At 43.9% G+C, this 24,111-nt stretch overlaps 1 protein-coding gene across 1 annotated transcript; it reads left to right on the plus strand.

The window, feature by feature from the left end:
• The first annotated feature begins 1,540 nt into the window (after positions 1-1,540).
• Positions 1,541-19,180, plus strand: LOC106563076 (EGF-like repeat and discoidin I-like domain-containing protein 3). Its single transcript, XM_014128300.3, has 11 exons — positions 1,541-1,903; positions 2,348-2,425; positions 2,535-2,567; positions 3,466-3,594; positions 11,122-11,235; positions 15,036-15,217; positions 15,326-15,481; positions 15,579-15,723; positions 17,532-17,716; positions 17,870-18,025; positions 18,250-19,180. Exons 1-11 carry the CDS (start codon positions 1,840-1,842, stop codon positions 18,397-18,399), a joined length of 1,392 nt encoding a protein of 463 aa, XP_013983775.3. The 5' UTR covers positions 1,541-1,839; the 3' UTR covers positions 18,400-19,180.
• The last annotated feature ends 4,931 nt before the right edge of the window (positions 19,181-24,111 follow it).

Genomic DNA, 24,111 nt, shown 5'->3' on the forward strand with positions numbered 1-24,111 from the left:
ATGGACAATACAGTTATGTTGTAATTATTCTAAAACATAATATTAAGGTAAAATGGACCCAAATTCGTTGGACAGGAAGCTCAGCCTGAGGGTGCTACTTGGTAAACCTGTGTGCTCTCTCCAGCCAATCGCCATCATCAATAAATAAATGAAGTGCTGTATAAAAATTTGAACCAGCGGCAGGACAGTGGAAATCGGTGGTCTAAACCCTTGAAATGTTAACGTTAATTGTACAAGTTTACAACTGTTAATGAGAAAAGAAAACATCTGAATGTAAAGTTTTGGGACTGAAACTGAGTTTCGCTCCAATGTCAGGCCTGTCAGAGGAAACTGTTGCCCAATCCCACATCAGCACAGGGGATGGTTCTCACTCTGCCCAGCAGATGGAGACAAAACCTTAGGAACAGCACACTACTTCAGACCTTGAACATTAGTACATACTAAGACTGATCATCATTGAGGATACACCAGCTTGTGTAACTGCTGTAGTGCGTACAAGGTCAGATCACCTATTTGGCAGGAGAGGGAAAAAGAGTATTCATATGGGGCTAGTTCACTCTAGTAACTCTCTACCTCCTCCCCCTCCCTCCATCTCTCTCCCTCGCGCCCCCCCCCCCCCCCCCCCCCCCCTCTCTGAGTGAAGCGTTGGCACCAATGAACCCATTGATGAACAGTCACCAGCTCCTCCAGCCAAGTCAAACAGCCTCCCGGCCGGGGCTTTAATCGTGGCCTAAAAAGCTAACCTCTTGGCCCACACTCTAACCCGACCCCACCTTGCCGCTACGTCCTCCCCCGCATCCCCAACACTCCGACCCCCTAACCCACCTAATCCCACCACCGCCCCTACCCCCTATCCCCTGCACAGATGCTGCATTCAGAAACAAGTTCTGCTTCCCATAAGCAAAACTCTCACTGGTTTCTCTGTGTCTCGTCCATACACTCAGCGTTCTGGAACAGGAAAACAGTTATCCAGACACTCTCCATCACACACATACGATACAGCTGAACATCTTATCTCCTCCTCATGGGACCATTCTGGCCTCATTGGTATGATGACATCAAAAAGATGCATGAAGCCAGCTCTGTATTTTCACATAGGCTAGCCTACACTCTTCTAAATGTTTTTGCCATCTATATTAAATGGTTATTTGGCTGTCCCCATAGGAGAACACTTTATATAACCCTTTTTGGTTGCAGGTAGGACCATTTCGGTTCCAGGTAGAACCCTTTTGGAGAGAACTCCACTTTTCATGAGTGCCTCATTATGTGAATTCAAAGGATTCTACCTTGAACCAAAAAGGGTTATCTTAGCCGAATGAAGTCTTTCGGGAACCCTTTTTTTCTAAGAGCATACTGAATATGACCTTTATATCCTGGGAAACGAGTACTACTATTTATTTGGCCTATTTTGTTAACATTGATTATTATAATGAGGTTATACATCAATTTTCATTAATCAGGAGATGATTGTGATGGCTAAGCTACAACTTTAGGTTAGTCAATTATAGCTACTGATTGTGGCGGTCAAGCAGCCGAGGTGAGATACTGCGCAGCATCACTGCGGTGAAGCGAACCAGAGAAGAGGTGGTAGCGCTCAACCTCAGAACCCCTTTGCTTTTGTCTGTCTGTCTATTTATCTGCGCAACGAACTCGCATCTCTGGATAAACTGATTGACAGACAGCTTGTGAGGAGGAGTCGCCTACATCATCAGCATCATCATTGTCATCACAGCGGCCTCTGCAGCGAAGGCGGAGGAGAGGAGACGAGAGAAAGAAGATAAGTTTTCTGCCCCTTTGTTTTGTTTTTTTTTGACCGCGGGGGAAAGCAGTAACTCGGAGATGCTCCCGCTATTGTCCCTCGCGGTGCTGTGCATCATTGCGGCTGTGCCTCGGCAGGTGAACGGTGAGTGCACGGGGATACTGACGAATGTAAACAAACAACAGTGTCGTCATCCCTCTTAAATGAAGGGGTGAATGTTAGTGCGTAGTTTTCTTAAGGAGTGAGGTGCGGCCGCAGATGCCGTTGATACTTTGAGGGAACTCGCGGAGGATATTCTGTAGAATAAATAACTGCGTGTATCTTAATACGCTCGTGTTGTTGTTGTTGTTGTTGTTTTTGATGTGATGTAAGTTAGCCTATCAAAGCCATATCTGAACTTAGTTGTTCAGAGAATTTCAAGTGGAAATTCTGCATGAAGATGAAGATGTGTGTGTGATATGTAAATACAGTGTGTGATGCCTGTCCCCTTGGGGCTCTGTGGCTCTCTCATTGGAGTGTTGCTAAGAAGATCTGACAGCTACTCTCTCTCTCTCTCTCTCTCTCTCTCTCTCTCTCTCTCTCTCTCAGGGGATGAATGTGAACCTGAGTCATGTGAGGGTGATGCAGACTGTTTCACCCCCCAGTCAGAGGAGGCGCTACTCTTATGTAAGTACAGGAGGACTTTGGGATCAATAATTAAAGTAATCGACTGTGTCAGCGGCATGATTAGGGAAAACACTATCACCACAACAAATCGATCTCTTTCTTTCTACAGCCACGCCAGACTGGGAGGAGCCGATCACAGCAGGTAAGAAGCATGCCTGATCTCAAATCGCCTCTAGCCCCTAATCCCCTCAGAGATCTGAAATGATTGGATAGGTGTGATCAGTTCACCCGTTTATATTTGACGACCTGTTAGATCCGATTACATCTTCATGAAGTGCACAGACATCTCTAATCTCTATATTATTGCAACACAGCTACTGACAGTGACCACTGGTTTCTTCATCCAACAGTACAATGACCCACAATCTGTTCTATTGCCTTTGATCTTAATCAAGACACCAGTCTCTTCTCTGAGGTCCGTTATAGCTGTGTGTGTGTGTGTGTGTGTGTGTGTGTGTGTGTGTGTTGTTTTAGATAATCCCTCATTAGTCCATACTAGCTGCTGTAGTAACACCATAATGAGGGCAGGCTTTATTTTGTGATGTGTCTGTCATAGCTAATCACACACACACACACACACACACACACACACACACACACACACACACACACACACACACACATGTTATGTGTCCATGGTTGTATGTGCGTAGCCTGCTAACCTGATGGTGAGCCTCCCATAAGGCTAGCAGGGTAATATTAGCAGGTTTAATATAACTACTCTGACCTATATCCCTGTGCTTATTTTGTGACAGACAGTGAATATAAATAAATATGTTGTATTGTCATGTACACCAGATAGGTGCAGTGAAATGTGTTGTTTTACAGGGTCAGCCATAGTAGTAGTTTGCGCTCCTGGAGCAAATTAGGTTTAAGTGCCTTGCTCAAGGGCACATCGGCAGTTTTTTGCTTTGTTTTTGCCTTGTCGTTTCGTGTGTTTGAACCAGCGACCTTTCGGTTACTGGCCCAACACTCTATGTTGTCTTTTATTTGTGCTTAATGTAGAAAACCAATTGATCCCAATAGGTTTTTGTGTCCAGGTCCGTGCCAGCCCAACCCGTGCCACCATGGGGGTGTGTGTGAGACCACTAATGCCCAACGAGGTGATGCCTTCCTGGGGTACCACTGTCATTGCTCCCCTGGCTACTCTGGAGCCCACTGCCAACACAGTAAGACACATACGCAGGCACGCACACACATACACACACACAGGCACACACACACACACACTAACCCGGGGGGACAGCTTGTCTAACGACTGAGAGGGTCTCAGGCCTCCCAGGCTGGAGGGAGTGGCTTAATCTGTCCATTCTTAATGAGGTCACTCAGTGGGGGTTACGCTGATGAAGTCATACACGCATCCTCACGCTTTCATGGGTATGATGAGTTATGACGGCTTACACGCGGCAAACACGCACGCACGCGCACACACACACACACAACAATATAGTACCACCCACATGAAAAAATACCGCAGTTTACTATAGAATTCTACAGTACTTATTATAGAATTCTGCAGTAAACTGTCGTGTACTGTAGAATACTATACTGCACACTGTAATACCCCTCAATCATATGTAGTGCTTATTATAGAATGTTGTAGTATACTGAAGAATACTACTGTAAATACTACAGTATTATCCACTTTAGTAAATACTATTGTAATGTCCGCAAAAACACTACAGTCCGGAAAAACACTATTTTTTTTAACTTAATTTGCATATGCCTTGCCCATTCCCCTCCTCCATATCCCAATTTGTGCTACCCATAAGTGAGAAACCTACATGCCAAGTATAAACCATATTGTGTTCCATTCAGGCTATAGAATTGAGCAGAAACTATGAGCTATCTGGTCAAACCCTGGTCTTACCTACCTACCTACCTACCTACCTACCTACCTACTGTACAGGTTATGGAAAATGTGCTCTTTTAGTAATTATCCAGTAGGTTTTCTCAAGGAGAAAATGCCAAAGATTATAAAACAAAAACACTAAAGTAAATATTTTAGTTATGTCTGAAAAAAACCTGAGTAAATACTACAGTATACTACAGTCTGCAAAAACACTACATTAAATACTAAAGTATACTACAACCCGCAAAAACACTGCATTTATTACTATAGGTGACCGATCGTTTCGATTCGGTCTTGTGTAGCAAAATTTGAAAATGTTTTTTTTACATTAGATAAAAGTAGAGACACAGACCTAGAAAATGGTATATCATACACTACAATTGAGGAACAATGGGAAAGTAATTCTGCTTTGAAAGTTCATAACCCCACTTTGGAGAAAATGGCCCTTGAATGTTTTGGTACCTACTGGAGAGTTCTTCTTTGTCTACACCGATTCAGCATCATTCACACCCTCTTAGGCCTTAGCCCCACCCATATCTTTTAAGGATTCACATGTGAGGCCATGTGCTAAACAGAGTGAGTATGGTAGTGTACTAAACAACCAAAGATTTCAAGACTAAAGGCTGGTTTATACTATGTCTATCGACATGTCTGTATACAGTTGTCGCAGTGACATCATGAACATTCTATTGTCGTCCGACATCAAACTTGTTGTTGTCGTTATGAACACAAAAATGACAGGCTGCATGACATCAGCAGCCTGGTTGTCATAGTCGTGACACTGGTGGTCCAAAATAGCATAACTGGTGTATTTTAACACCAATAAACTCATCCGTTTAAAAATAAGTTCAGTATATGTCAATTTAGCAAACCAGGCAACTAAAATAAACTTTCTAAACAATGTTTTGGTTTGTTTCTAGCTTGTTAGCTAGCTAGCTAAAGTTAAGGCACTGTATACTACAGTTTTCTTTTGCTGCAGTATTTATACTATAGTTAACTGTAAAGTCTGCGAAACACTACAGTTGAACACTATACTATAGTATACTATCGCTTTTTTATGTGGGCAATACCAACAATAATATCTACTCTGTATGTGTGCACAGTGAGGTCACATACTCTTGTAGTTCTCCAGGGGGTCTTGTATATAAATACTCAACGTTGTTCTTGGTGACAGACGCAACAGACAGTGGAAAATTAGATCAACTGGTAAGATTAGTCCCAAGCGCCAAGTTAGGATCATATAATTGTACATGTGATAAATGTTCCACATTTCGAGGAATTTCCCTCTCAGAATTGATTAAATCACCCACAGAAGCCTTCTGTACTAAATTAAAGCGAGTCATACCCATAGAGATCCTATGAAATTACTAGATATGTCATGAACCCTCAAAGTTCCAGAATGGGATGAAAATGGCAGCCATATTGGTCATGGAGAAATCAAACCAGTCTAATTGGAATTAATGGCAGTAGAGGCAGAATCCTGATTTTACTTATGCAGGAAAATAAAAGTAAGGCATGTGATATATCAGAAATTGTGTAATAGAATTATTGTCAACCTAAAATATTGTCATATCATAATAAATACAGTTTATTTAAGTTTTATACAAATTGTCTGTGTAAATAGCCTCTAAAATATATTTAAATAGACCGTAAATGTCTCAATGTTTGTTTTCTTGGAAAGCTGTGAGTGCAATTATATGATACAATATCAGTACTTGTTGCTTTTACAACTTGTCTAAATCCTATCGTCAACTGATTTTAGACAATGTATGGCTGTGGATTAATTGCATAGTTTGAATGGAATGTTGGCATATTGACAGTTAATTTGAAACATTTATGGAATCATTCCTCTAAAATTGCCTGGCTAGCTAGCAAACAAACATACAGGGCAGACAAATTCTTCAAATATATATTTTTTACACAATATCTTATCACGTCACTGTTGACCAACTTCTTGACCAAAATGGCTGACCTGCAGAGCTTCCAACTCTCACGCATTGGCCGTGAGACACATGCATTAGACTTCTTCTCATGCTCTCTCAACACCTCTTACAGTGCATTCGGAAAGTATTCAGACCCCTTGACTTTTTCCACATTTGTTACGTTACAGCCTTATTCTAAAATGTATCAAATAACAACTTTTCTTCATCAATCTACACACACAATACCCCATAATGACAAAGCGAAAACAGGTTTTTAGAAATTCTTGCAAATTTATTGAACGTAAAAAACAAAAAGACCTTTAAGTCAAGGGGTCTGAATACTTTCTGAATGCACTGTATATCTCACTCAGTGAAAAGTACTCTATTCATTTATGTAATTAGTCCAGTGCTTTAACGCTTAATTGAAATCACCGCATCTGCGCTTGCAATTTAACATCACAAACTGAACCTCTACCATTGTCCTGTTTTACCACAGCGCTGTGAACCGCGGCACATTGAAGCATATGATTGGTTTATTTATGTAAGGGATCGAGGGAATTGGACGCGCATTTTAAAGAAACGTCCCTCAAGATTAGGAGAGTGGAGCTGAGTAGAGACAGAGAACGTTCTCCGCTGAGTTTATCAAACTGTAAAAAGAGCAGAAGAATGGAAGTGCTGTTTTATATACAATGTTGTTAAAAAAAATGGTTGCTGTTACTTCCGTCCCTATTGCGGAATACAACCTTTTGACACCATGTACTGAAGTCAATAATCCATACTTGCATTAGTCTTCTCGTTTGGTGATTGGCGTTTAGGCTGTGGCAATGAAAAGGCAGCAAACAGACCTAATGTATGTTTTAGCAGGGGACTTTGGTAGTGTAACCTGATTTGTAACTCTGGAAATAACAGACTGTGAACCCAAAAGTGTACGTTTGATTGTAGAGGGGCACAATAAATGAACAAATAATACCAAATAATACAATAATAATAATAAAATAAAAACTGTGCTGTCAGCAAGAACATGACTGTTATTCCCCAAACGTATTGTATTATTCCTCTTCTTCCCAATTTTGCCAGTGTAATCACATATTTGAAATCTGATATGCCTACTTGTGTTTTTGAAAATGGATAATATATGAGGCTATATTTTTTCGCAGTCATTCATGGACAGTTTTGAATAAGTCATACAAATAAAAATTGGATATTGAATGCTCCAGGCCTCAAATATAATTGTTGACATTTTAGTATTGTGCACGTGCTAGGCTAAGATAGTAGGGGGATTCACAACTTATAAACGCATTATATTCTGTCTATGTAGAGTCAGATGATTGCAAGGGTCTTCAACTAGTAGGCATAAACCACCTGAATATTGAGATATCGATTTGATTTTTCCTGAAGGTTTTGAGAAATGAATTGTTATAATTAGAACATTTTCAAACACCCAGCACTTGGGAAACATAGATCAGGGGAGGCCAACCCTTCTGGAGCTCAAGCGCAATTTTCTTCCAGCACTATTTTAAAGAGTTCACCCAAATTACAAAATGTTTGTGTCCTTACCTTGAAAACAATCTATGGACAAGGAGACTACAATCGATGATTTGGTTACCCAGTGCCATCAACCTAAACTGGGACATGCTTTACACCCCAGCCGTCCTACAATCTAAGCTAGATGCCCTCAATCTCACACAAATTATCAATGAACCTACAGTACCAGGTACATCCCAAATCCGTAAACACCCTCATAGATATCATCCTGATCAACCTGCCCTCTAAATACACCTCTGCTGTCTTCAACCAGGATCTCAGCGATCACTGCCTCATTGCCTGCGCCTGTTATGGGTCTGCGGTCAAACGACCACCCCTCATCACTGTCAAACGCTCCCTAAAACACTTCAGCGAGCAGGCCTTTCTAATCGACCTGGCCCAGGTATCCTGGAAGGATATTGGCCTCATTCCGTCAGTAGAGTATGCCTGGTTATTCTTTAAAAGTGCTTTCGTCACCATCTTAAATAAGCATGCCCCATTAAAAAAATGTAGAACCAGGAACAAATATAGCCCTTGGGTTCACTCCAGACCTGACTGCCCTTGACCAGCACAAAAACATCCTGTGGCGTACTGCATTAGCATTGAATAGCCCCTGCGATATGCAACTTTTCAGGGAAGTTGGGAACCAATACACAGGCAGTTAGGAAAGCAAAGGCTAGCTTTTTCAAACAGAAATTTGTATCCTGTAGCACAAACTCCCAAAAGTTCTAGGACACTGTAAAGTCCATGGAGAATAAGAGCACCTCCTCCCAGCTGCCCACTGCACTGAGGCTAGGAAACACTGTCACCACTGATAAATCCACTATAATTGAGAATTTCAATAAGCATTTTTCTACGGCTGGCCATGCTTTCCACCTGGCTACCCCTACCCTGGTCAAGCCTCCCCCATTTCTCCTTCACCCAAATCCAGATAGCTGATGCTCTGAAAGAGTTGCGAAATCTGGACCCCTACAAATCAGCTGGGCTAGACAATCTGGAACCTCTCTTTCTAAAATTATCCGCCACAATTGTTGCAACCCCTATTACTAGCCTGTTCAATCTCTCTTTTGTATCGTCTGAGATCCTCAAAGATTGGAAAGCTGCCACGGTCATCCCCCTCTTCAAAGGGGGTGACACTCTAGACCCAAACTGTTACAGACCTATATTTATCCTACCCTGCCTTTCTAAGGTCTTCGAAAGCCAAGTTAACAAACAGATCACCGGCCATTTCGAATCCCACCGCACCTTCTCCGCTATGCAATCTGGTTTCCGAGCTGGTCAGGGGTGCACCTCAGCCACACTCAAGGTCCTAAACGATATTATAAAAAAGACAATACTGTGCAGCTGTATTCATCGACCTGGCCAAGGCTTTTGACTCTGTCAATCACCACATTCTTATTGGCAGACTCAACAGCCTTCGTTTCTCAAACGACTGCCTCGCCTGGTTCACCAACTACTTCTCAGACAGAGTTCAGTGTGTCAAATCGGATGGCCTGTTGTCCGGACATTGGCAGTCTCTATGCGGGTGCCACAGGGTTCAATTCTCGGGTCAACTCTTTTCTCTGTATACATCAATGATGTCGCTCTTGCTGCTGGTGATTCTCTGATCCACCTTTATGCAGATGACACCATTCTGTATACTTCTGGCCCTTCTTTGGACACTGTGTTAACTAACCTCCAGACAAGCTTCAATGCCATACAACTCTCTTGCCATACAACTCTCTCAGGCCTCCAACTGCTCTTAAATACAAGTAAAACTAAATGCATGCTCTTCAACCGATCGCTGCCCGCACCTCCCCACACTTATAATATGTGGACAACTACAAATTCCTAGGTGTCTGGTTAGACTATAAACTCTCCTTCCAGACTCACATTAAGCATCTCCAATCCAAAATTACATCTAGAATCGGCTTCCTATTTCGCAACAAAGTATCCTTCACTCATGCTGTCAAACATACCCTCGTAAAAATGACTATTCTACCGATCCTTGACTTCGGCGACGTTATTTACAAAATAGCCTCCAACACTCTACTCAGCAAATTGGATGCAGTCTATCACAGTGCCATCCATTTTGTCACCAAAGCCCCATATACTACCCACCACTGCAACCTGTATGCTCTCGTTGGCTGGCCCTCGCTTCATATTCGTCGCCAAACCCACTGGCTCCAGGTCATCTATAAGTCTTTGCTAGGTAAAGCCCCGCCTTATCTCAGCTCACTGGTCACCATAGCAGCACCCACACATAGCATGCGCTCCAGCAGGTATATTTCACTGGTCATCCCCAAAGCCAATTCCTCCTTTGGCCGCCTTTCCTTCCAGTTCTCTGCTGCCAATGACTGGAACGAAATGCAAAAATCACTGAAACTAGAGACTCATATCTCCCTCTCTAACTTTAAGCATCAGCTGTCAGAGCAGCTCACAGATCATTGCACCTGTACACAGCCCATCTGTAAATAGCCCATCCAACTACCTCATCCCCATATTGTTTTTTTATTTTCTCCTTTGTACCCCAGTATCTCTACTTGCACATTCATCTTCTGCACATCTATCACTTCAGTGTTTAATTATTAAATTGTAATTACTTCGCCACTACGGCCTATTTATTGCCTTACCTCCCTAATCTTACCTCATTTGCACACACTGTATATAGATTTTTTCTATTGTATTATTGACTGTACGTTTGTTTATTCCATGTGTTGTTGTTTGTGTCGCACTGCTTTGCTTTATCTTGGCCAGGTCGCAGTTGTAAATGAGAACTTGTTCTCAACTGGCCTACCTGGTTAAATAAAGGTAAAATAAAATGAAATAAAAAAACATTAATATTACTATTTCCTGTGCAGAGTCTTGGTGTAGTGGTAACACTCCCCGACATGTGTTGCATCCAACTTTCACCTGAGAACAGGGATCAATCCCTGCTTCCAACCTTCCCACTGTTTCTCCCATTTGCCTGTCTCCCCATCTCATTTTATTACTGTCTGAATAAAGTGTCAAACCGCCTGAAAAATATTAGCATACTTTAATTTCATCCACCCAAAATCTCAAAGTAACAAAGTCATTTTGAGTGTTCATTTAATTTTCGAAGCATCCGGAATACACCTGGCCTGTGGTAAAAAAATTGTTGTTCCACCTTGGTTATAGGCCTAACTAAAGCCATGTCAAAATACATAGAAATAAGGAAATTAGATTTAAAACAGTAAAGTTTTACGACCCCCCATCTAGGGGGTGTGGCAGGGGGCAATGATTTTATCATAGCAAATCTCACTCCAAGCCGTCTTTAAAAGTTGGCAGTCCTGTTCCTGTAAGAAACATTCCCATTTTTACATTAAATATCTGTATGCAACCTGATTGTCCCATAAATGTATGAAACCGTTATTCCCTGGTCTGTGTTTGTGTTCCAGATGTGAATGAGTGTGAGAGTGGACCGTGCAGGAACGGAGGTGTGTGTACAGACCGGGAGGCCAACTACACGTGTGTGTGTCCTGGAGAATACACAGGCAGGAACTGCCAGCACAGTGAGTGTGGACTTGTGTAACTGTTTATTTGCGAGTCATCAGAGGACAAATATTTTAAGAGGTCTTGATGTCCAATGCTTACATGAACACACAATTGAATTAGGTAGGCATTGGTGTCATATGCTCTCTTGCGGTTTTCCCTTTTAGTGCGCTTCTGTGTGTGTGTGTGTGTGTGTGTGTGTGTGTGTGTGTGTGTGTGTGTGTGTGTGTGTGTGTGTGTGTGTGTGTGTGTGTGTGTGTGTGTGTGTGTGTGTTACCTATTTATTTAAGCAATTTAAGCCCTCTGTGCTGTCCTGGTGTAGCATCATTAAAAATCAAATCTTATTGGTCACATACACGTGTTAGGGCAGATGTTACTGCGGGTGTAGCGAAATGCTTGTGTTTCTAGTTCCAACAGTGCAGTAATATCTAACAATACACACAATCTAAAGTAAAGGAATGGAATTAAGAATATATAAATATTTTGATGAGCAATTTCAGAGCGGCATAGACTAAGATACGAGATGAGTAATGAAAAATATGTAAACATTATTAAAGTGGCTAGTGTTCCATTATTAAAGTGGGCAGTGATTTCAAGTCTATGTATATAGGGCATCAGCCTCGAATGTGCTAGTGATGGCTATTTAACAGTCTGATGGCCTTGAGATAAAAGCTGTTTTTCAGTCTCTCGGTCCCGGCTTTGATGCACCTGTACTGACCTCGCCTTCTGGATGATAGCGGGGTGAACAGGCAGTGGCTCGGGTGGTTGTTGTCCTTGATGATCTTTTTGGCCTTCCTGTGACATCTAGTGCTGTAGGTGTCCTGGAGGACAGGTAGCTTGCCCCCGGTGATGTGTTGGGCAGACTCTGGAGAGCCCTGCCATTGCGGGCGGTGCAGTTGCCGTACCAGGTGGTGATACAGCCCGACAGGATGCTCTTATTTGTGCATCTGTAAAAGTTGGTGAGGGGTTTAGGTGCCAAGCCAAATTTCGAGGCACTGTTGCGCCTTCTTCACCGCACTGTCTGTGTGGGTGGACCATTTCAGTTTGTCAGTGATGTATACGCTGAGGAACTTGAAGTTTTCCATCTTCCCCCTTGCTGTCCCATTGATGTGGATAGGGGGGTGCTCCCTCTGCTGTTTCCTGAAGTCCACGATTAGCTCCTTAGTTTTGTTGTTGTTGGGTGAGAGGTTATTTTCCTGGCACCACACTCCCAGGGCCCTCACCTCTTCCCTGTAGGCTGTCTCATCATTGTTGGTAATCAAGCCTACTACTGTTGTGTTGTCTGCAAAAAAAAATAAAAAAAATAAAAATAAATAAATAAATTTGATTTGATTTGAAATTTGAGGCGTGCGTGGCCACGCAGTCATGGCTGAACAGGGAGTACAAGAGGGGGCTGAGCACGCATCCTTGTGGGGCCCCAGTGTTGAGGATCAGTGAAGTGGAGGTGTTGTTTCCTACCTTCACGACCTGGGTGCGGCCCATCAGGAAGTCCAGGACCCAGTTGCACAGGGCGGGGTTCAGACCCAGGGCCTCAAGCTTAATGATGAGCTTGGAGGGTACTATGGTGTTGAATGCTGAGCTATAGTCAATGGACAGCATTCTTACATAGGTATTCCTCTTGTCCAGATGGGATAGGGCAGTGTGCAGTGCGATGGCGATTGCATCTTCTGTGGATCTATTGGGGCGATAAGCAAATTGAAGTGGGTCTAGGGTGTCAGGTAAGGTAGAGGTGATATGATCCTGGACTAGTCTCTCAAAGCACTTCATGATGAATGAAGTGAGTGCTACGGGGCCATAATCATTATGTTCAGTTACCTTTGCTTTCTTGGGTACAGGAACAATGGTGGACATCTTCATGTATGTGGGGACAACAGACTGGAATAGGGAGAGATTGAATATGTCTGTAAACACTCCAGCCAGCTGGTCTGCGAATGCTCTGAGGACGCGGCTGGGCCGGCAGCCTTGCGAGGGATAACACGCTTAAATGTCTTACTCACGTCGGCCAGGTAGAAGGAGAGCCCACAGTCCTTGGTAGCGGGCTCCATCAGTGGCACTGTGTTATCCTCAAAGCGGGCGAAGAAGGTGTTTAGCTTGTCCGGAAGCAAGATGCCGGTGTCCACGACGTGGCTTGTTTTCCCTTTGTAGTCCATGATTGTCTGTAGACCCTGCCACATATGTCTCGTGTTTGAGCCGTTGAATTGCGACTCCACTTTGTCTCTATACTGAGGTTTTGCCTCTTTGATTGCCTTACGGAGGGAATAACTACACTGTTTGTATTCGGCCAAATTCCCTTGCCACCTTGCCATAGTTAAATGCGAGGGTTGGCATTTTCAGTTTTGCGTGAATGCTGCCATCTATCCATGGTTTCCCGTTAGGGTAGGTTTTAATAGTCACAGTGGGTACAATATCTCCTATACACTTCCTATACACACAGTATCAGTGTATTTGTCTATGTTGTTCTCGGAGGCTACCTGGAACATATCCCAGTCTGCATGATCAAAACAATCTTGAAGCGTGGATTCCAATTGGTCAGACCAGCGTTGAATAGTCCTTAGCACGGGTATTTCCTGTTTGAGTTTTTGCCTATAGGAAGGGAGGAGCAAAATGGAGTTGTGATCAAATTTGCCAAATGGAGGGCTGGGGAGGGCCTTGTAGGCATCTCGGAAGTTGGAGTAGCAATGGTCGAGTATTTTAGCAGCGCGAGTACTATAGTCAACGTGTTGATAGAACTTCTGTAACTTTTTCCTTAAATTTGCTTTGTTAAAATCCCCAGCTACAATAAATGCGGCCTCAGGATATGTGGTTTCCAGTTTTCATAAAGTCCGGTGCAGTTCTTTGAGGGCTGTCGTGGTATCGGCTTGAGGGGAATATACACGGCTGTGACTATAACCGAAGAATATTCTCTTGGGAGGTAATACGGTCGGCATTCGATTATGAGGTATTCTAGGTCAGGTGAACAAAAGGACATAGTTAATCATTAGTGATGTTGTTGCGTCGTGGTACCAGAGTCTCTCTGTTCTCAATCAGAGCCAGCCTGAGGAGTCTGTTTTGGGGGTGGAGAATGCCAGATACGGCCCCCCTCGTCCCCCAGCCTACACAGGGACCACAGACACACACTCACAGACCTACGCCATTCTCCCCTACCTCACACACTCCTCCAGAACCAGTTCTTTCCACACATACTCACAAAGGAGCTGTGAGGAAAGAGAGGAGAGTTGCGAGGATGAGGATGTTTTTGTATGGCATTTTGAATCTGAAGTCTCAGCCAGTGAGAGGGAGGACTGATAAGTGGAAGTAATGAGGCAGAAAGAAGAGAAGAAAAAAAATGAAAAGAAAAGGATGAACTGGCTAGCAGAATAAAAAAAATGAAAAAATGGACTGACACACAGACGCAATGACTCAGTTTTACCAGGAGAGAGGTTGAGAGACTGCATGTCAGAGACTGAAATCAATGATGAAACTGAGCTGGAACATGAGATTCATCTGGGCCAACATGGGACAATCCAGAGCAGAGCTGAGGCTGTCCCTCAGAGGAGAAACAAGGAACACTGTGTCTTCGGTACCTGCTGATGTTTGAGGAAGGAAGGAAGGAAGGAAGGAAGGAAGGAAGGAAGGAAGGAAGGAAGGAAGGAAGGAAGGAAGGAAGGAAGGAAGGAAGGAAGGAAGGAAGGAAGGAAGGAAGGAAGGACATTTACTGTGGCTTTGGCTTGTGATGGATGTACTAATTGTACTAATCATTATCTCTCTCTCTCTCTCTGTCTCTCCTCTTTCTTCCTTGTGTGTCTGTGTACCTGCTGTCCCTCTACTCTGTACTCTGTAGTGTGTTCAGGTCCTCTGGGCATGGAGGGTGGTATCATCACCAAGGGGCAGCTGTCCTCCTCCTCTGCTCAGCGGGGCATGTTTGGTCTGCAGCACTGGAGCCCTGACCTGGCCCGGCTCCACCGCAGGGGCATGGTTAATGCCTGGAGCCCTGCAGTCAGCGACCGCTGGCCCTGGATACAGGTAGCACACGCTCACACACACCAGCTGACTGCTAGATAGATGTCGCCAGTGTTTACTCCACCATGGCCAAACTCTAGTTGTTTCTGACCCCCTTATGTCTGTGTCCAGGTGAACCTGCGGCAGCAGATGCGTGTGACGGGGCTGATTACCCAGGGTGCTCGGCGGCTGGGCAGCTCAGAGTATGTGAAGTCCTATAAGATCGCCCACAGCGACGACGCTAGGACCTGGAGCATGGTGAAAACCAGAGGAGACACACAGGACATGGTGATGTGTGTGTGTGTGTGTGTGTGTGTGTGTGAGAGAGAGAGAGAGAAAATCAACCTGATGTTTTTGACTGTTAAAACCTGATGTTTTTCTCTAGATATTCCACGGTAACTCAGACAGCAGTTCTCTCATGGCCAACGCCTTCTCTTCACCAATTGAAGCGCAGTACATACGGGTTTACCCTCAAGTCTGCAGGGGCCGTTGTATGCTGCGCATGGAGCTGATGGGCTGCGAGCTCACAGGTCAGTGACGTCATCATCTGTAGACATAATGCTTTATAAACTTTATTTGGCACCCTGCTCATAATGCCTTCATTACAATGTTATAAAGCTTCATGATGCATGTCAAATGTGTCAAAAGCAGTCATACATGGTTATAAAATAAATATTTCATGACAATGTTTTGACATACAGTATCAGTCAAAGGTTTGGACACACCTACTCATTCTAGGGTATTTCTTAATTTGACTATTTTCTACATTGTAGAATACTATGAAATAACAAATATGGAAGGAATCATGTAGTAACCAAAAGTGTTAAACAAATCAAATTATATTTTACATTTTAGCTTCATCAAAGTAGCCACCCTTTTCCTTGATGACAGCTTTGCACACTCTTGGCATTCTCTCAACCAGCTTCATGAAGAATGCTTTTCCAACAATCTTGAAGGAGTTCCCACATATGCTGAGCACTTGTTGGCTGCTTTTCCTTTACTCTGCAGTCCAACTCATTTCAAACCATCTCAATTGGGTTGAGGTTGGGTGATTGTGGAGGCCAGGTCCTATGATGCCGCACTCCATCACTCTCCTTCTTGGTCAAATAGCCCTTACACAGCCTGGAGGTGTGTTGGGTCATTGTCCTGTTGAAAAACAAATTATAGTCCCACTAAGCGCAAGCCAGACTGGATGGCGTATCGCTGCAGAATGCTGTGGTAGCCATGCTGGTTAAGTATGCTTTGAATTCTAAATAAATCACGGACAGTGTCACCAGTAAGGCACTCCCACACCATCACACCTCCTCCATGCTTCACGGTGGGAACCACACATGCAGAGATCATCCGTTCACCTACTTTGTGTGGAATCAAAAATAAAAAATTTGGACTCATCAGGCCAAAGGACAGATTTCCACCGGTCTAATGCCCATTGCTCGTGTTTCTTGGCCCAAGCAAGTTTCTTATTATTATTTGTGTCCTTTAGTAGTGGTTTCCTTGCAGCAATTCGACCATGAATGCCTGATTCAAGCAGTTTCCTCAGAATAGTTGATGTTGCTGTGTATGTTACTTGAAGTCTGTGAAGCCTTTATTTGAGCTGCAATTTCTGAGGCTGGTAACTCTGGGTCTTCCTTTGCTGTGACGGTCCTCATGAGAGCCAGTTTCATCATAGCGCTTGATGGTTTTTGAGACTGCACTTGAAGAAACTTTAAAAGTTATTGAAATGTTCCAGATTGACTGACCTTCATGTCTTAAAGTAATGATGGACTGTTGTTTCTCTTTGCTTATCTGATCTGTTCTTGCCATAATATGGACTTGGTCTATCTTCTGTATACCACCCCTACCTTGTCACAACACTGATTGGCTCAAACGCATTAATTCCACAAATTAACTTTTAACAAGCCACACCATAATTGAAATGCATTCCAGGTGACTACCTCATGAAGCTGGTTGAGAGAATGCCAAATGTGTGCAAAGCTGTCATCAAGGCAAAGGGTGGCTACGTCTCAAATATAAAATATAATTTGATTTGTTTAACACTTCTTTGGTTACCACATGATTCCATATGTGTTATTTCATAGTTTTGATGTCTTTACTATTATTCTACAATGTAGAAAATAGTAAAAATAAAGAAAAACCCTTGAATGAGTAGGTGTGTCCAAACTTTTGACTGGTACTGTATATTTTCAAAAGCTTTGTTATTGAGATTACCTGACACAACCATTATGATGCTGTCAGTAAAGTCATTATACACTTACTGTACCATAGGCAAATATTTTTGTACCTAGTCTACTTCCTGTATATTAGGGATTTTTCTGTGTTTCTGTTTCTGGTCTCCCAGGTTGTTCAGAGCCTCTGGGTCTAAAGGGGGGTGAGGTGCAGGACTCCCAGCTGACCTCGTCCTCTGTGTACCGGACCCTGGGCATGGGTCTGCTGGCCTGGACCCCGAACAGAGCCAGACTGGACAACCAGGCCAAGGTCAACGCATGGACCGCAGCCACCAATGACCAAAACCAGTGGATACAGGTATGGGGGGGGAGGGGGAGAGGGAGGAGGAGGAGTAGGAGAAAGACAAAAATAGAGTGGAGTATGCATTTTAATTCATGGATAATTAAATAATTCTCTCTCTCTCACACTCTCCCTCTCTCTCTCTCTACTTCCTCTCTCTCCCTCTCTCAGGTAGACCTGTTGGTTCCTACTAAGGTAACAGGTGTAGTGACTCAGGGAGCTAAGGACTTTGGCCGTGCCCAGTTTGTGCGCTCCTACAAACTAGCCTACAGCAACGATGGACTGAGGTGGACGACATACCAGGACGAAACACAACACAAGGACAAGGTTTACACACGATCATATTGATTGACTGTTTGATTGATTTGTTGATTGATTGAGACACATAAAAGACATGACATACATGACAGAGGGACAGAAAGAAAGAGAAGGAGACAGAGCGTGAGGGATGGTGATGGTTCAGTTATTGGTGTTCCAGTATGTCTGGTTGTATCTGTGGTTGTCTTGTTGGCAGTGTGTCTGACTGTATCCGTGGTTGTCTTGGGTGACAGGTGTTCCAGGGGAACATTGAAAATGACACCCACAGGAAGAACTCCATCCAGCCGCCCATATATGGTCGTTTCCTCCGCCTCATCCCCTGGTCCTGGTACGGACGCATCACACTGAGGATGGAGCTACTGGGCTGCACAGAGGACGACTGACCATCTCTCTCTCTCTCTCTCCCTCCCTCTCTTCTCCCTCCGTCTCTTTCTCTCTCACCTAGCTCTCTCTTTCCCCTCTCTCGCTCTTTCCCTGTCCTTGCTTCTGTCTCTCTCCCCTTTCTCCATCTCCCATCTCTCTCGCTCTTCTCCCTCCTTCCATCTCGCTCTCTCACTTAACCTTTTCTCCACCCACCCCACCCCCCACCCTTCCCCCCTCTTTCTCTCTTGCTGGAAGTAGCAGTGTGGACAGTGGTCACAAGAGACACCGGGAAAGAAAATGGGACGTAAAGGTCACAATAGGTGACTGATTTGACTGGTTTACCGTGTGTTATTTAGTTCTTGGATTATTATAAGGTACTTCTGCTCTTCAATGTTTTTTGCTATATCGTACTCCTGTGTGATAGCATTTCTAACAGTAGTGTAGTGCCAAAACAATACAGGGTTAACTTCTCCGTGACCAACCTTTGACTGTTCCCTCCCACAGTTTCTGACGGCGAAACAGCCCTCTCAAAGCACAAAGTTCCCCTAAATAACGATAACATTTCAAAGGCGTTTTTACAGACGTTGTAAAAGAAAAGTTACAACATTATTCACGCCACATTGTGAGGAAAATATATTTTAATGCTGTTGAACCGCTAGAAAATGTCATCCACTGAACAATAACCTCTGATATGGTATTCGTTGATACTGGTTGAATACAATATTGATGGTAGTAACATAATTCTTTACCTGATATGAAGCAACAAGCCTCTTTCTGTGTAGTAAAACGAGTGACATAATACTTGTGTTTCTCTCTGTGTCTGTTTGGGTATCAAATCAAAAGGTATTGCAATCAAGTATCGGAATGGTCTAAAGCCCTTTGCTCACCTTGCTAAGGACAGGAGAGTTTGATGCAGCTATCTAAATGTATCTAACCCTGACCATAACCCTAAGCCTAACCTTAACCATAGCTTCATGCCCACATCCTGGTTCAACCCTAACCCTAGCCTCAACCACAACCCTAACCCTAACCGTAGGGCAAGCTTATTAGCAGCAATAAAAGTTAATTGCCAAAATAGGGCTTAAATGTCAATACAGTGGCAACAAATGACATGGAAAGGGGAAGGCAATTCACTCGAGCAGGGGCAGTCTGGGACCAGAAATCGTCTCTGGCATTTCTAACATACCAGCTCATTTATTTCCTTGAGGGGCTCACAACGGCCATTTTTTTCCCTTGAGGCCCCCACACGGCCTATTTTCCCATTAGCACCCACTATTAGCCAGATAATGAGAATTTTGTGAAGAAAAAAAAATAAGTTAGGCTAAGATTGGACCAGCCATCTGGAATTTGCCCAAAATGCCAGATGGTCAGTCCGCCCCTGAACTCGAACAGTTACAAGCTGATGTACACAATACAAGAATATTAGGCGGATAACAATGAAATGGTCTGCCGGCCGATGCTGGTTTGCATCAGGTGAATGGCTCACATTAGGCCTAACTAAAGTCAGTGAAGCCACGAGGGGGAGCACAGCACCGTCTGCAAAACAGACAGATTAATCCACAGTTTTTTTTTAATTCAACTGCAAACACTACAATAAACAAATGCTTTACTCTCCAATCCTTTACTGTATTAATGTTAAAATGAAATGCATTTTGATTCATGAAGTATACAAACAGAGTGACTCCTTGGTCAAATAGTAAGACTCCCACGTTGCTCTTACATTGTGAGATAAATAACGAGTGATTCTATCTAACTTCTCCAATCCCTTGTCTCATGTCATCTCTAACTTCTTCGTCAGGTAATGGTGTGCAAGATTACATCTGCCCAAACATTCCTCAATTTTCCATCAGTTCTCCCTGTCTTCTTCCTCTCTCTCCCTCTTCCTGTATATGTAAGCTTCTCTGCAGGCCAGTTACATAGACCTCATCTAAAATTTGCCCACTGAGATTGTTCAGTCTTTGTACCACTCTATCTCTCTATTCTTCTCTTTCACCAGTCTATCCTTCTCCTCCAACTGTCTGTTGAACTCCCTCAGCATCTTTGTCTGTTAGATCATGATGTTCCTCTGTAACTCCGGTAGAACTATCTTCATCAGGTTTCTCTCTGCTTCAACTCTGGGATCTTCATGGTTCTCCTTGATCTCCTCAATCTCATGCCTGTGTCTCCCCTCTATCTCTCTCCTTTTGTCCTCTTTCTCCTCTCTAAATCTCCCCAGCTCTCTTTCCATCCCATTCCTCCTATCAGACTCCTTCAATAGCTCCCTCTCCAGATCTCTCTTCTTCCCCTCCTCATCCCTCTCTTCTTTCAACTGTCTCTCTGGTTCAGTTATTCGTTCTCTGAGTGTTCTAATATCTCCCTTGAGCTTCTGCATTACTCCTCCTTTCATTTGAGAGTCCTGCAGCTCTTTCTCTCACCTCTCTCCCCTCCCTCTGTTTCCTCTCCTCTCTCCCCCTCTGTATTATTCCCTCCATCTCTCTGACCTGGTCCTCTGCCTCCTGGTATGACTGACTGTTGTAGAAGCTCTCTCTGTTTCCTGACACCATCCCCCCTACCTGCTCCAGCAGCTCTGGGCCCTGAGTACCAAGGGCCCTGTCCTTAATGTTGAGGGCCTGGTACCTGCTCCCACACTTCTCTACAAGCTAATGGAGATCCTGACTCCCTGCTTGGAGAAACTCCTCAATGCTCAAGGCTTTCAGCATGGGGTGAATAGAATCCCAATGTGTTCCCAACAACCCTCGCAAAACATCTCCTCTATTCTCTCCAGCATCCCTCTCTCCTCCCCTTGGAGGGCTGTACTGGTACAGCCAGGAGGAAGGCGTGGGGTCTCGTGACAGACAGATGGACACAGAGACCCACATCCTGTCTCATTTCCTCTAAAGAGGTTCCAGGGCAGAAGCAGTGTGCAGTGTCCAGCAGCACCAGCCGTCTCTCTAACCCAGAGTCCTTAGTTTACTGTAGATCTGAATGTCATGACGTTTCTGTGGATAACCTTGCCCGTGGCTGACAAGGGGAAGTATATTTAGCAGATTGAATTCTCCTGAAATGAAAAAACTCTGAGATATTCATAGTTGTTCTCCACTGGGCATATTTTTCTGAGCTGTAAAGATTTAACAGTACAGTGCGTACCAGAATTAGCTTCTCTTATCTCTTTGGACCCATTCACATTTAAATTAGTGAAATTGCCTCGACGGCAGAAATAGTCTCAATGCTTTTCCATCCCCTGACATAAATACATGTAGCAGACTGGTGGTATCCTACAGTCTGAGAAGAGAGTATCATTACCACCTGCTGGTCGATGTTGGGAATTGCAGTGAATTTACAAAAATCTGAAAGTCAGACATACAGTACCATACTGGTGGGCTCAACTTGCACGCACTGATGATGGCCTCATTCCACAGGAGAGATGGTACAGGGACAAGGGCCAGCCAGTGTTTGCTGTTGTTCTAATAGAGGGTACAGGTATGTTGACTGGTTTGTAGAGTCTGCCATTTCCTGTACGCATAGACACAGACACACACCCCCCCTGGATTGAAAACCAACAGTTCGCCCTGGGACGATGCACAGAGCCCACTTGTACTGCCTGCCTGCCCAGCTGGGTTAGGGTGAGGGGGTTGGGCTGGGCCTGGCTAGGGGGTAATGTTAGGGGGCAGGGAGTAAAGGCTGAGTTTGGGATAGGGAGTGCAGGGAAGAGGGCTGGGGGTAAGGGCTGGGAGTAGCGGAGGCTAGGGGGTAGAATTACGGGGTACGTTTGGGTGAGAGGGTGCAGGAGAGCAGTATTTCATTGGGGGGCTTCATTTTAAAGATACATCCAGCCACACTGCTCCCAGTCACGACTGAGTGACTAGGACAGGCAGAGAGCTGAGAGAGATCCAAGTGCTGTGTTTATCGCTTGCCACCCTGTAGTTGTATCTTGTTTTGGACTGGTGTACACAGAGGTGTCATGCCCCCTCAGATTTGTCATGTTCTAAAAAAGTTGTAATAATTTTAATAAACATTGTTGTTGTTTCTCTGTAATACTGCTAGCCAACTAACACATTTATGAAGTTGGCTTTACTTAGCCCAGATAGGTTGCCAATCTCCAAACCTCATAACTTGCTACCAAGAAGCCATCACAGTATCACAAAAACATTATTTTCAGTGTTATAGGCTAACTAGAAGATGAGGCACGCACGACAAGACATTGCGAGATTCAGAATACGAAGACACATGCGTATGATTCTTTCTGCCTGCCCCATCCTCTCTCCCTCGCGCTGGCTCGCCTGCTCTTTCTCCCGTAATGATGCGAGTGTGTGTTCATTCTTCAGTCTGTTGCGTGTAGAATATCCTAGCCAACGAATTGACGATAGGCCCTGGTTTTCTGATTGCGAGACACAGCACTCTATTGTGTGATACCGTTCCTGATTGCCGGTCGATAGGCCTAGTGCCACAGTTCTGAATGTCTGCCTGGTGGCCGACCTGCCTAAACTGTGCCCCTCCCCTCCCCTCCCTCTCCGTCCCTCGCTAGCTCGCTATGAAAGATACAAGTGTTTGTGTTCTCGGACGTATGGCAACTGATCAGTCCCCTCCATTCCAAAAATACTGAATCTTAGGAGTCGATTCCTAGCAGGATCAAATCTTGACACTCAGAAGTGGGAGTCAGCACAGGGAGTAGACGTGCAAGGAGTCGAGGAATCAATTATTTTGGAGTGTACTCTCCACCACTACGTCATCGTCGTTAACAGTTGGAAAATGGCAGCGGCGAAGTCCTGTCTGGCAATACTTTGAGAATTGAATTGAGGTGGTGAAATGCAAACTTAGCCAGGTTGGAATTGAGGTCCAGTAATGGAAGCACAGGTGCAATGATTAACCATCTGAAAGGGACCTACCGTCAGACTAAAACCGTTGCTGGCAACAGTGCAGCTAGCTGCATTGTGATTTCACGTGGAAATTGTATGAATTTTTATGGAAAACCGAGAAAGAAAATGGCTACTATGGCTACTATCAATCAAGTTAGAGTAGCTAGCTTGTCTAACTATCTTAACCAAGATATCACAGATGAAACAAAATGTTCACCTGCCCCTTTAAGGGCGGGAGGTTACCGTGGTAAAGCGACTGGAGTCATGTTTGTGCCTATGAGATTGAGTCTGACTAGTAGTCAGTGTTGTGTCGTCTTCCCTAGCAGTTGAAACTCAAACACAGAAAAACAACCTAGCCTATGAACAAAACAATGTAAATGGCCAAGAAACACAAGGACAAAGTCTCACTTCAGCAGACTTCAATTAAATTAGCTGGCATGCCTGCCGGAAAGGTTGGTAGACTTTAGAAAAGCAAGCAATAACTAAATGTACTGAGTAAGACTCGCGTTCTTTCAAACTTTTATCCAGATATTAGCGGAGATGCAGAGAAGCACATTTTGTTTCTTCAAAAAAAGAACCACTAGTTAGAAGGACAGCTCAAGAGTTGTGCTTAGATACGCAGTATTTTTTTTATACATAGAATTAAGCATAGTGATTATATCTCTCGATTGAAGGAAAAATGCTAAATTCTATTATTTACAGAGTGGGGTTTAGCCACAATAAAAACAACCTGATTTTGATTATTTGGTAACCCAGCGCTGGTTAAATAGTGGACAGAACAGATGTTGGGTTATTTTGACCCATTGAGTTGGGTTTCGTAAATAACCCATGTTGGTTTTTTTGGGATTACCCAAACAGGAGTTAATTTAATAATCAGCTGGGTCTTTTTGAACATAA

This window comes from Salmo salar, chromosome 11 (assembly GCF_965601325.2).
Source record: "Salmo salar chromosome 11, fSalSal1, whole genome shotgun sequence".
Lineage (NCBI taxonomy): Eukaryota > Metazoa > Chordata > Actinopteri > Salmoniformes > Salmonidae > Salmo > Salmo salar.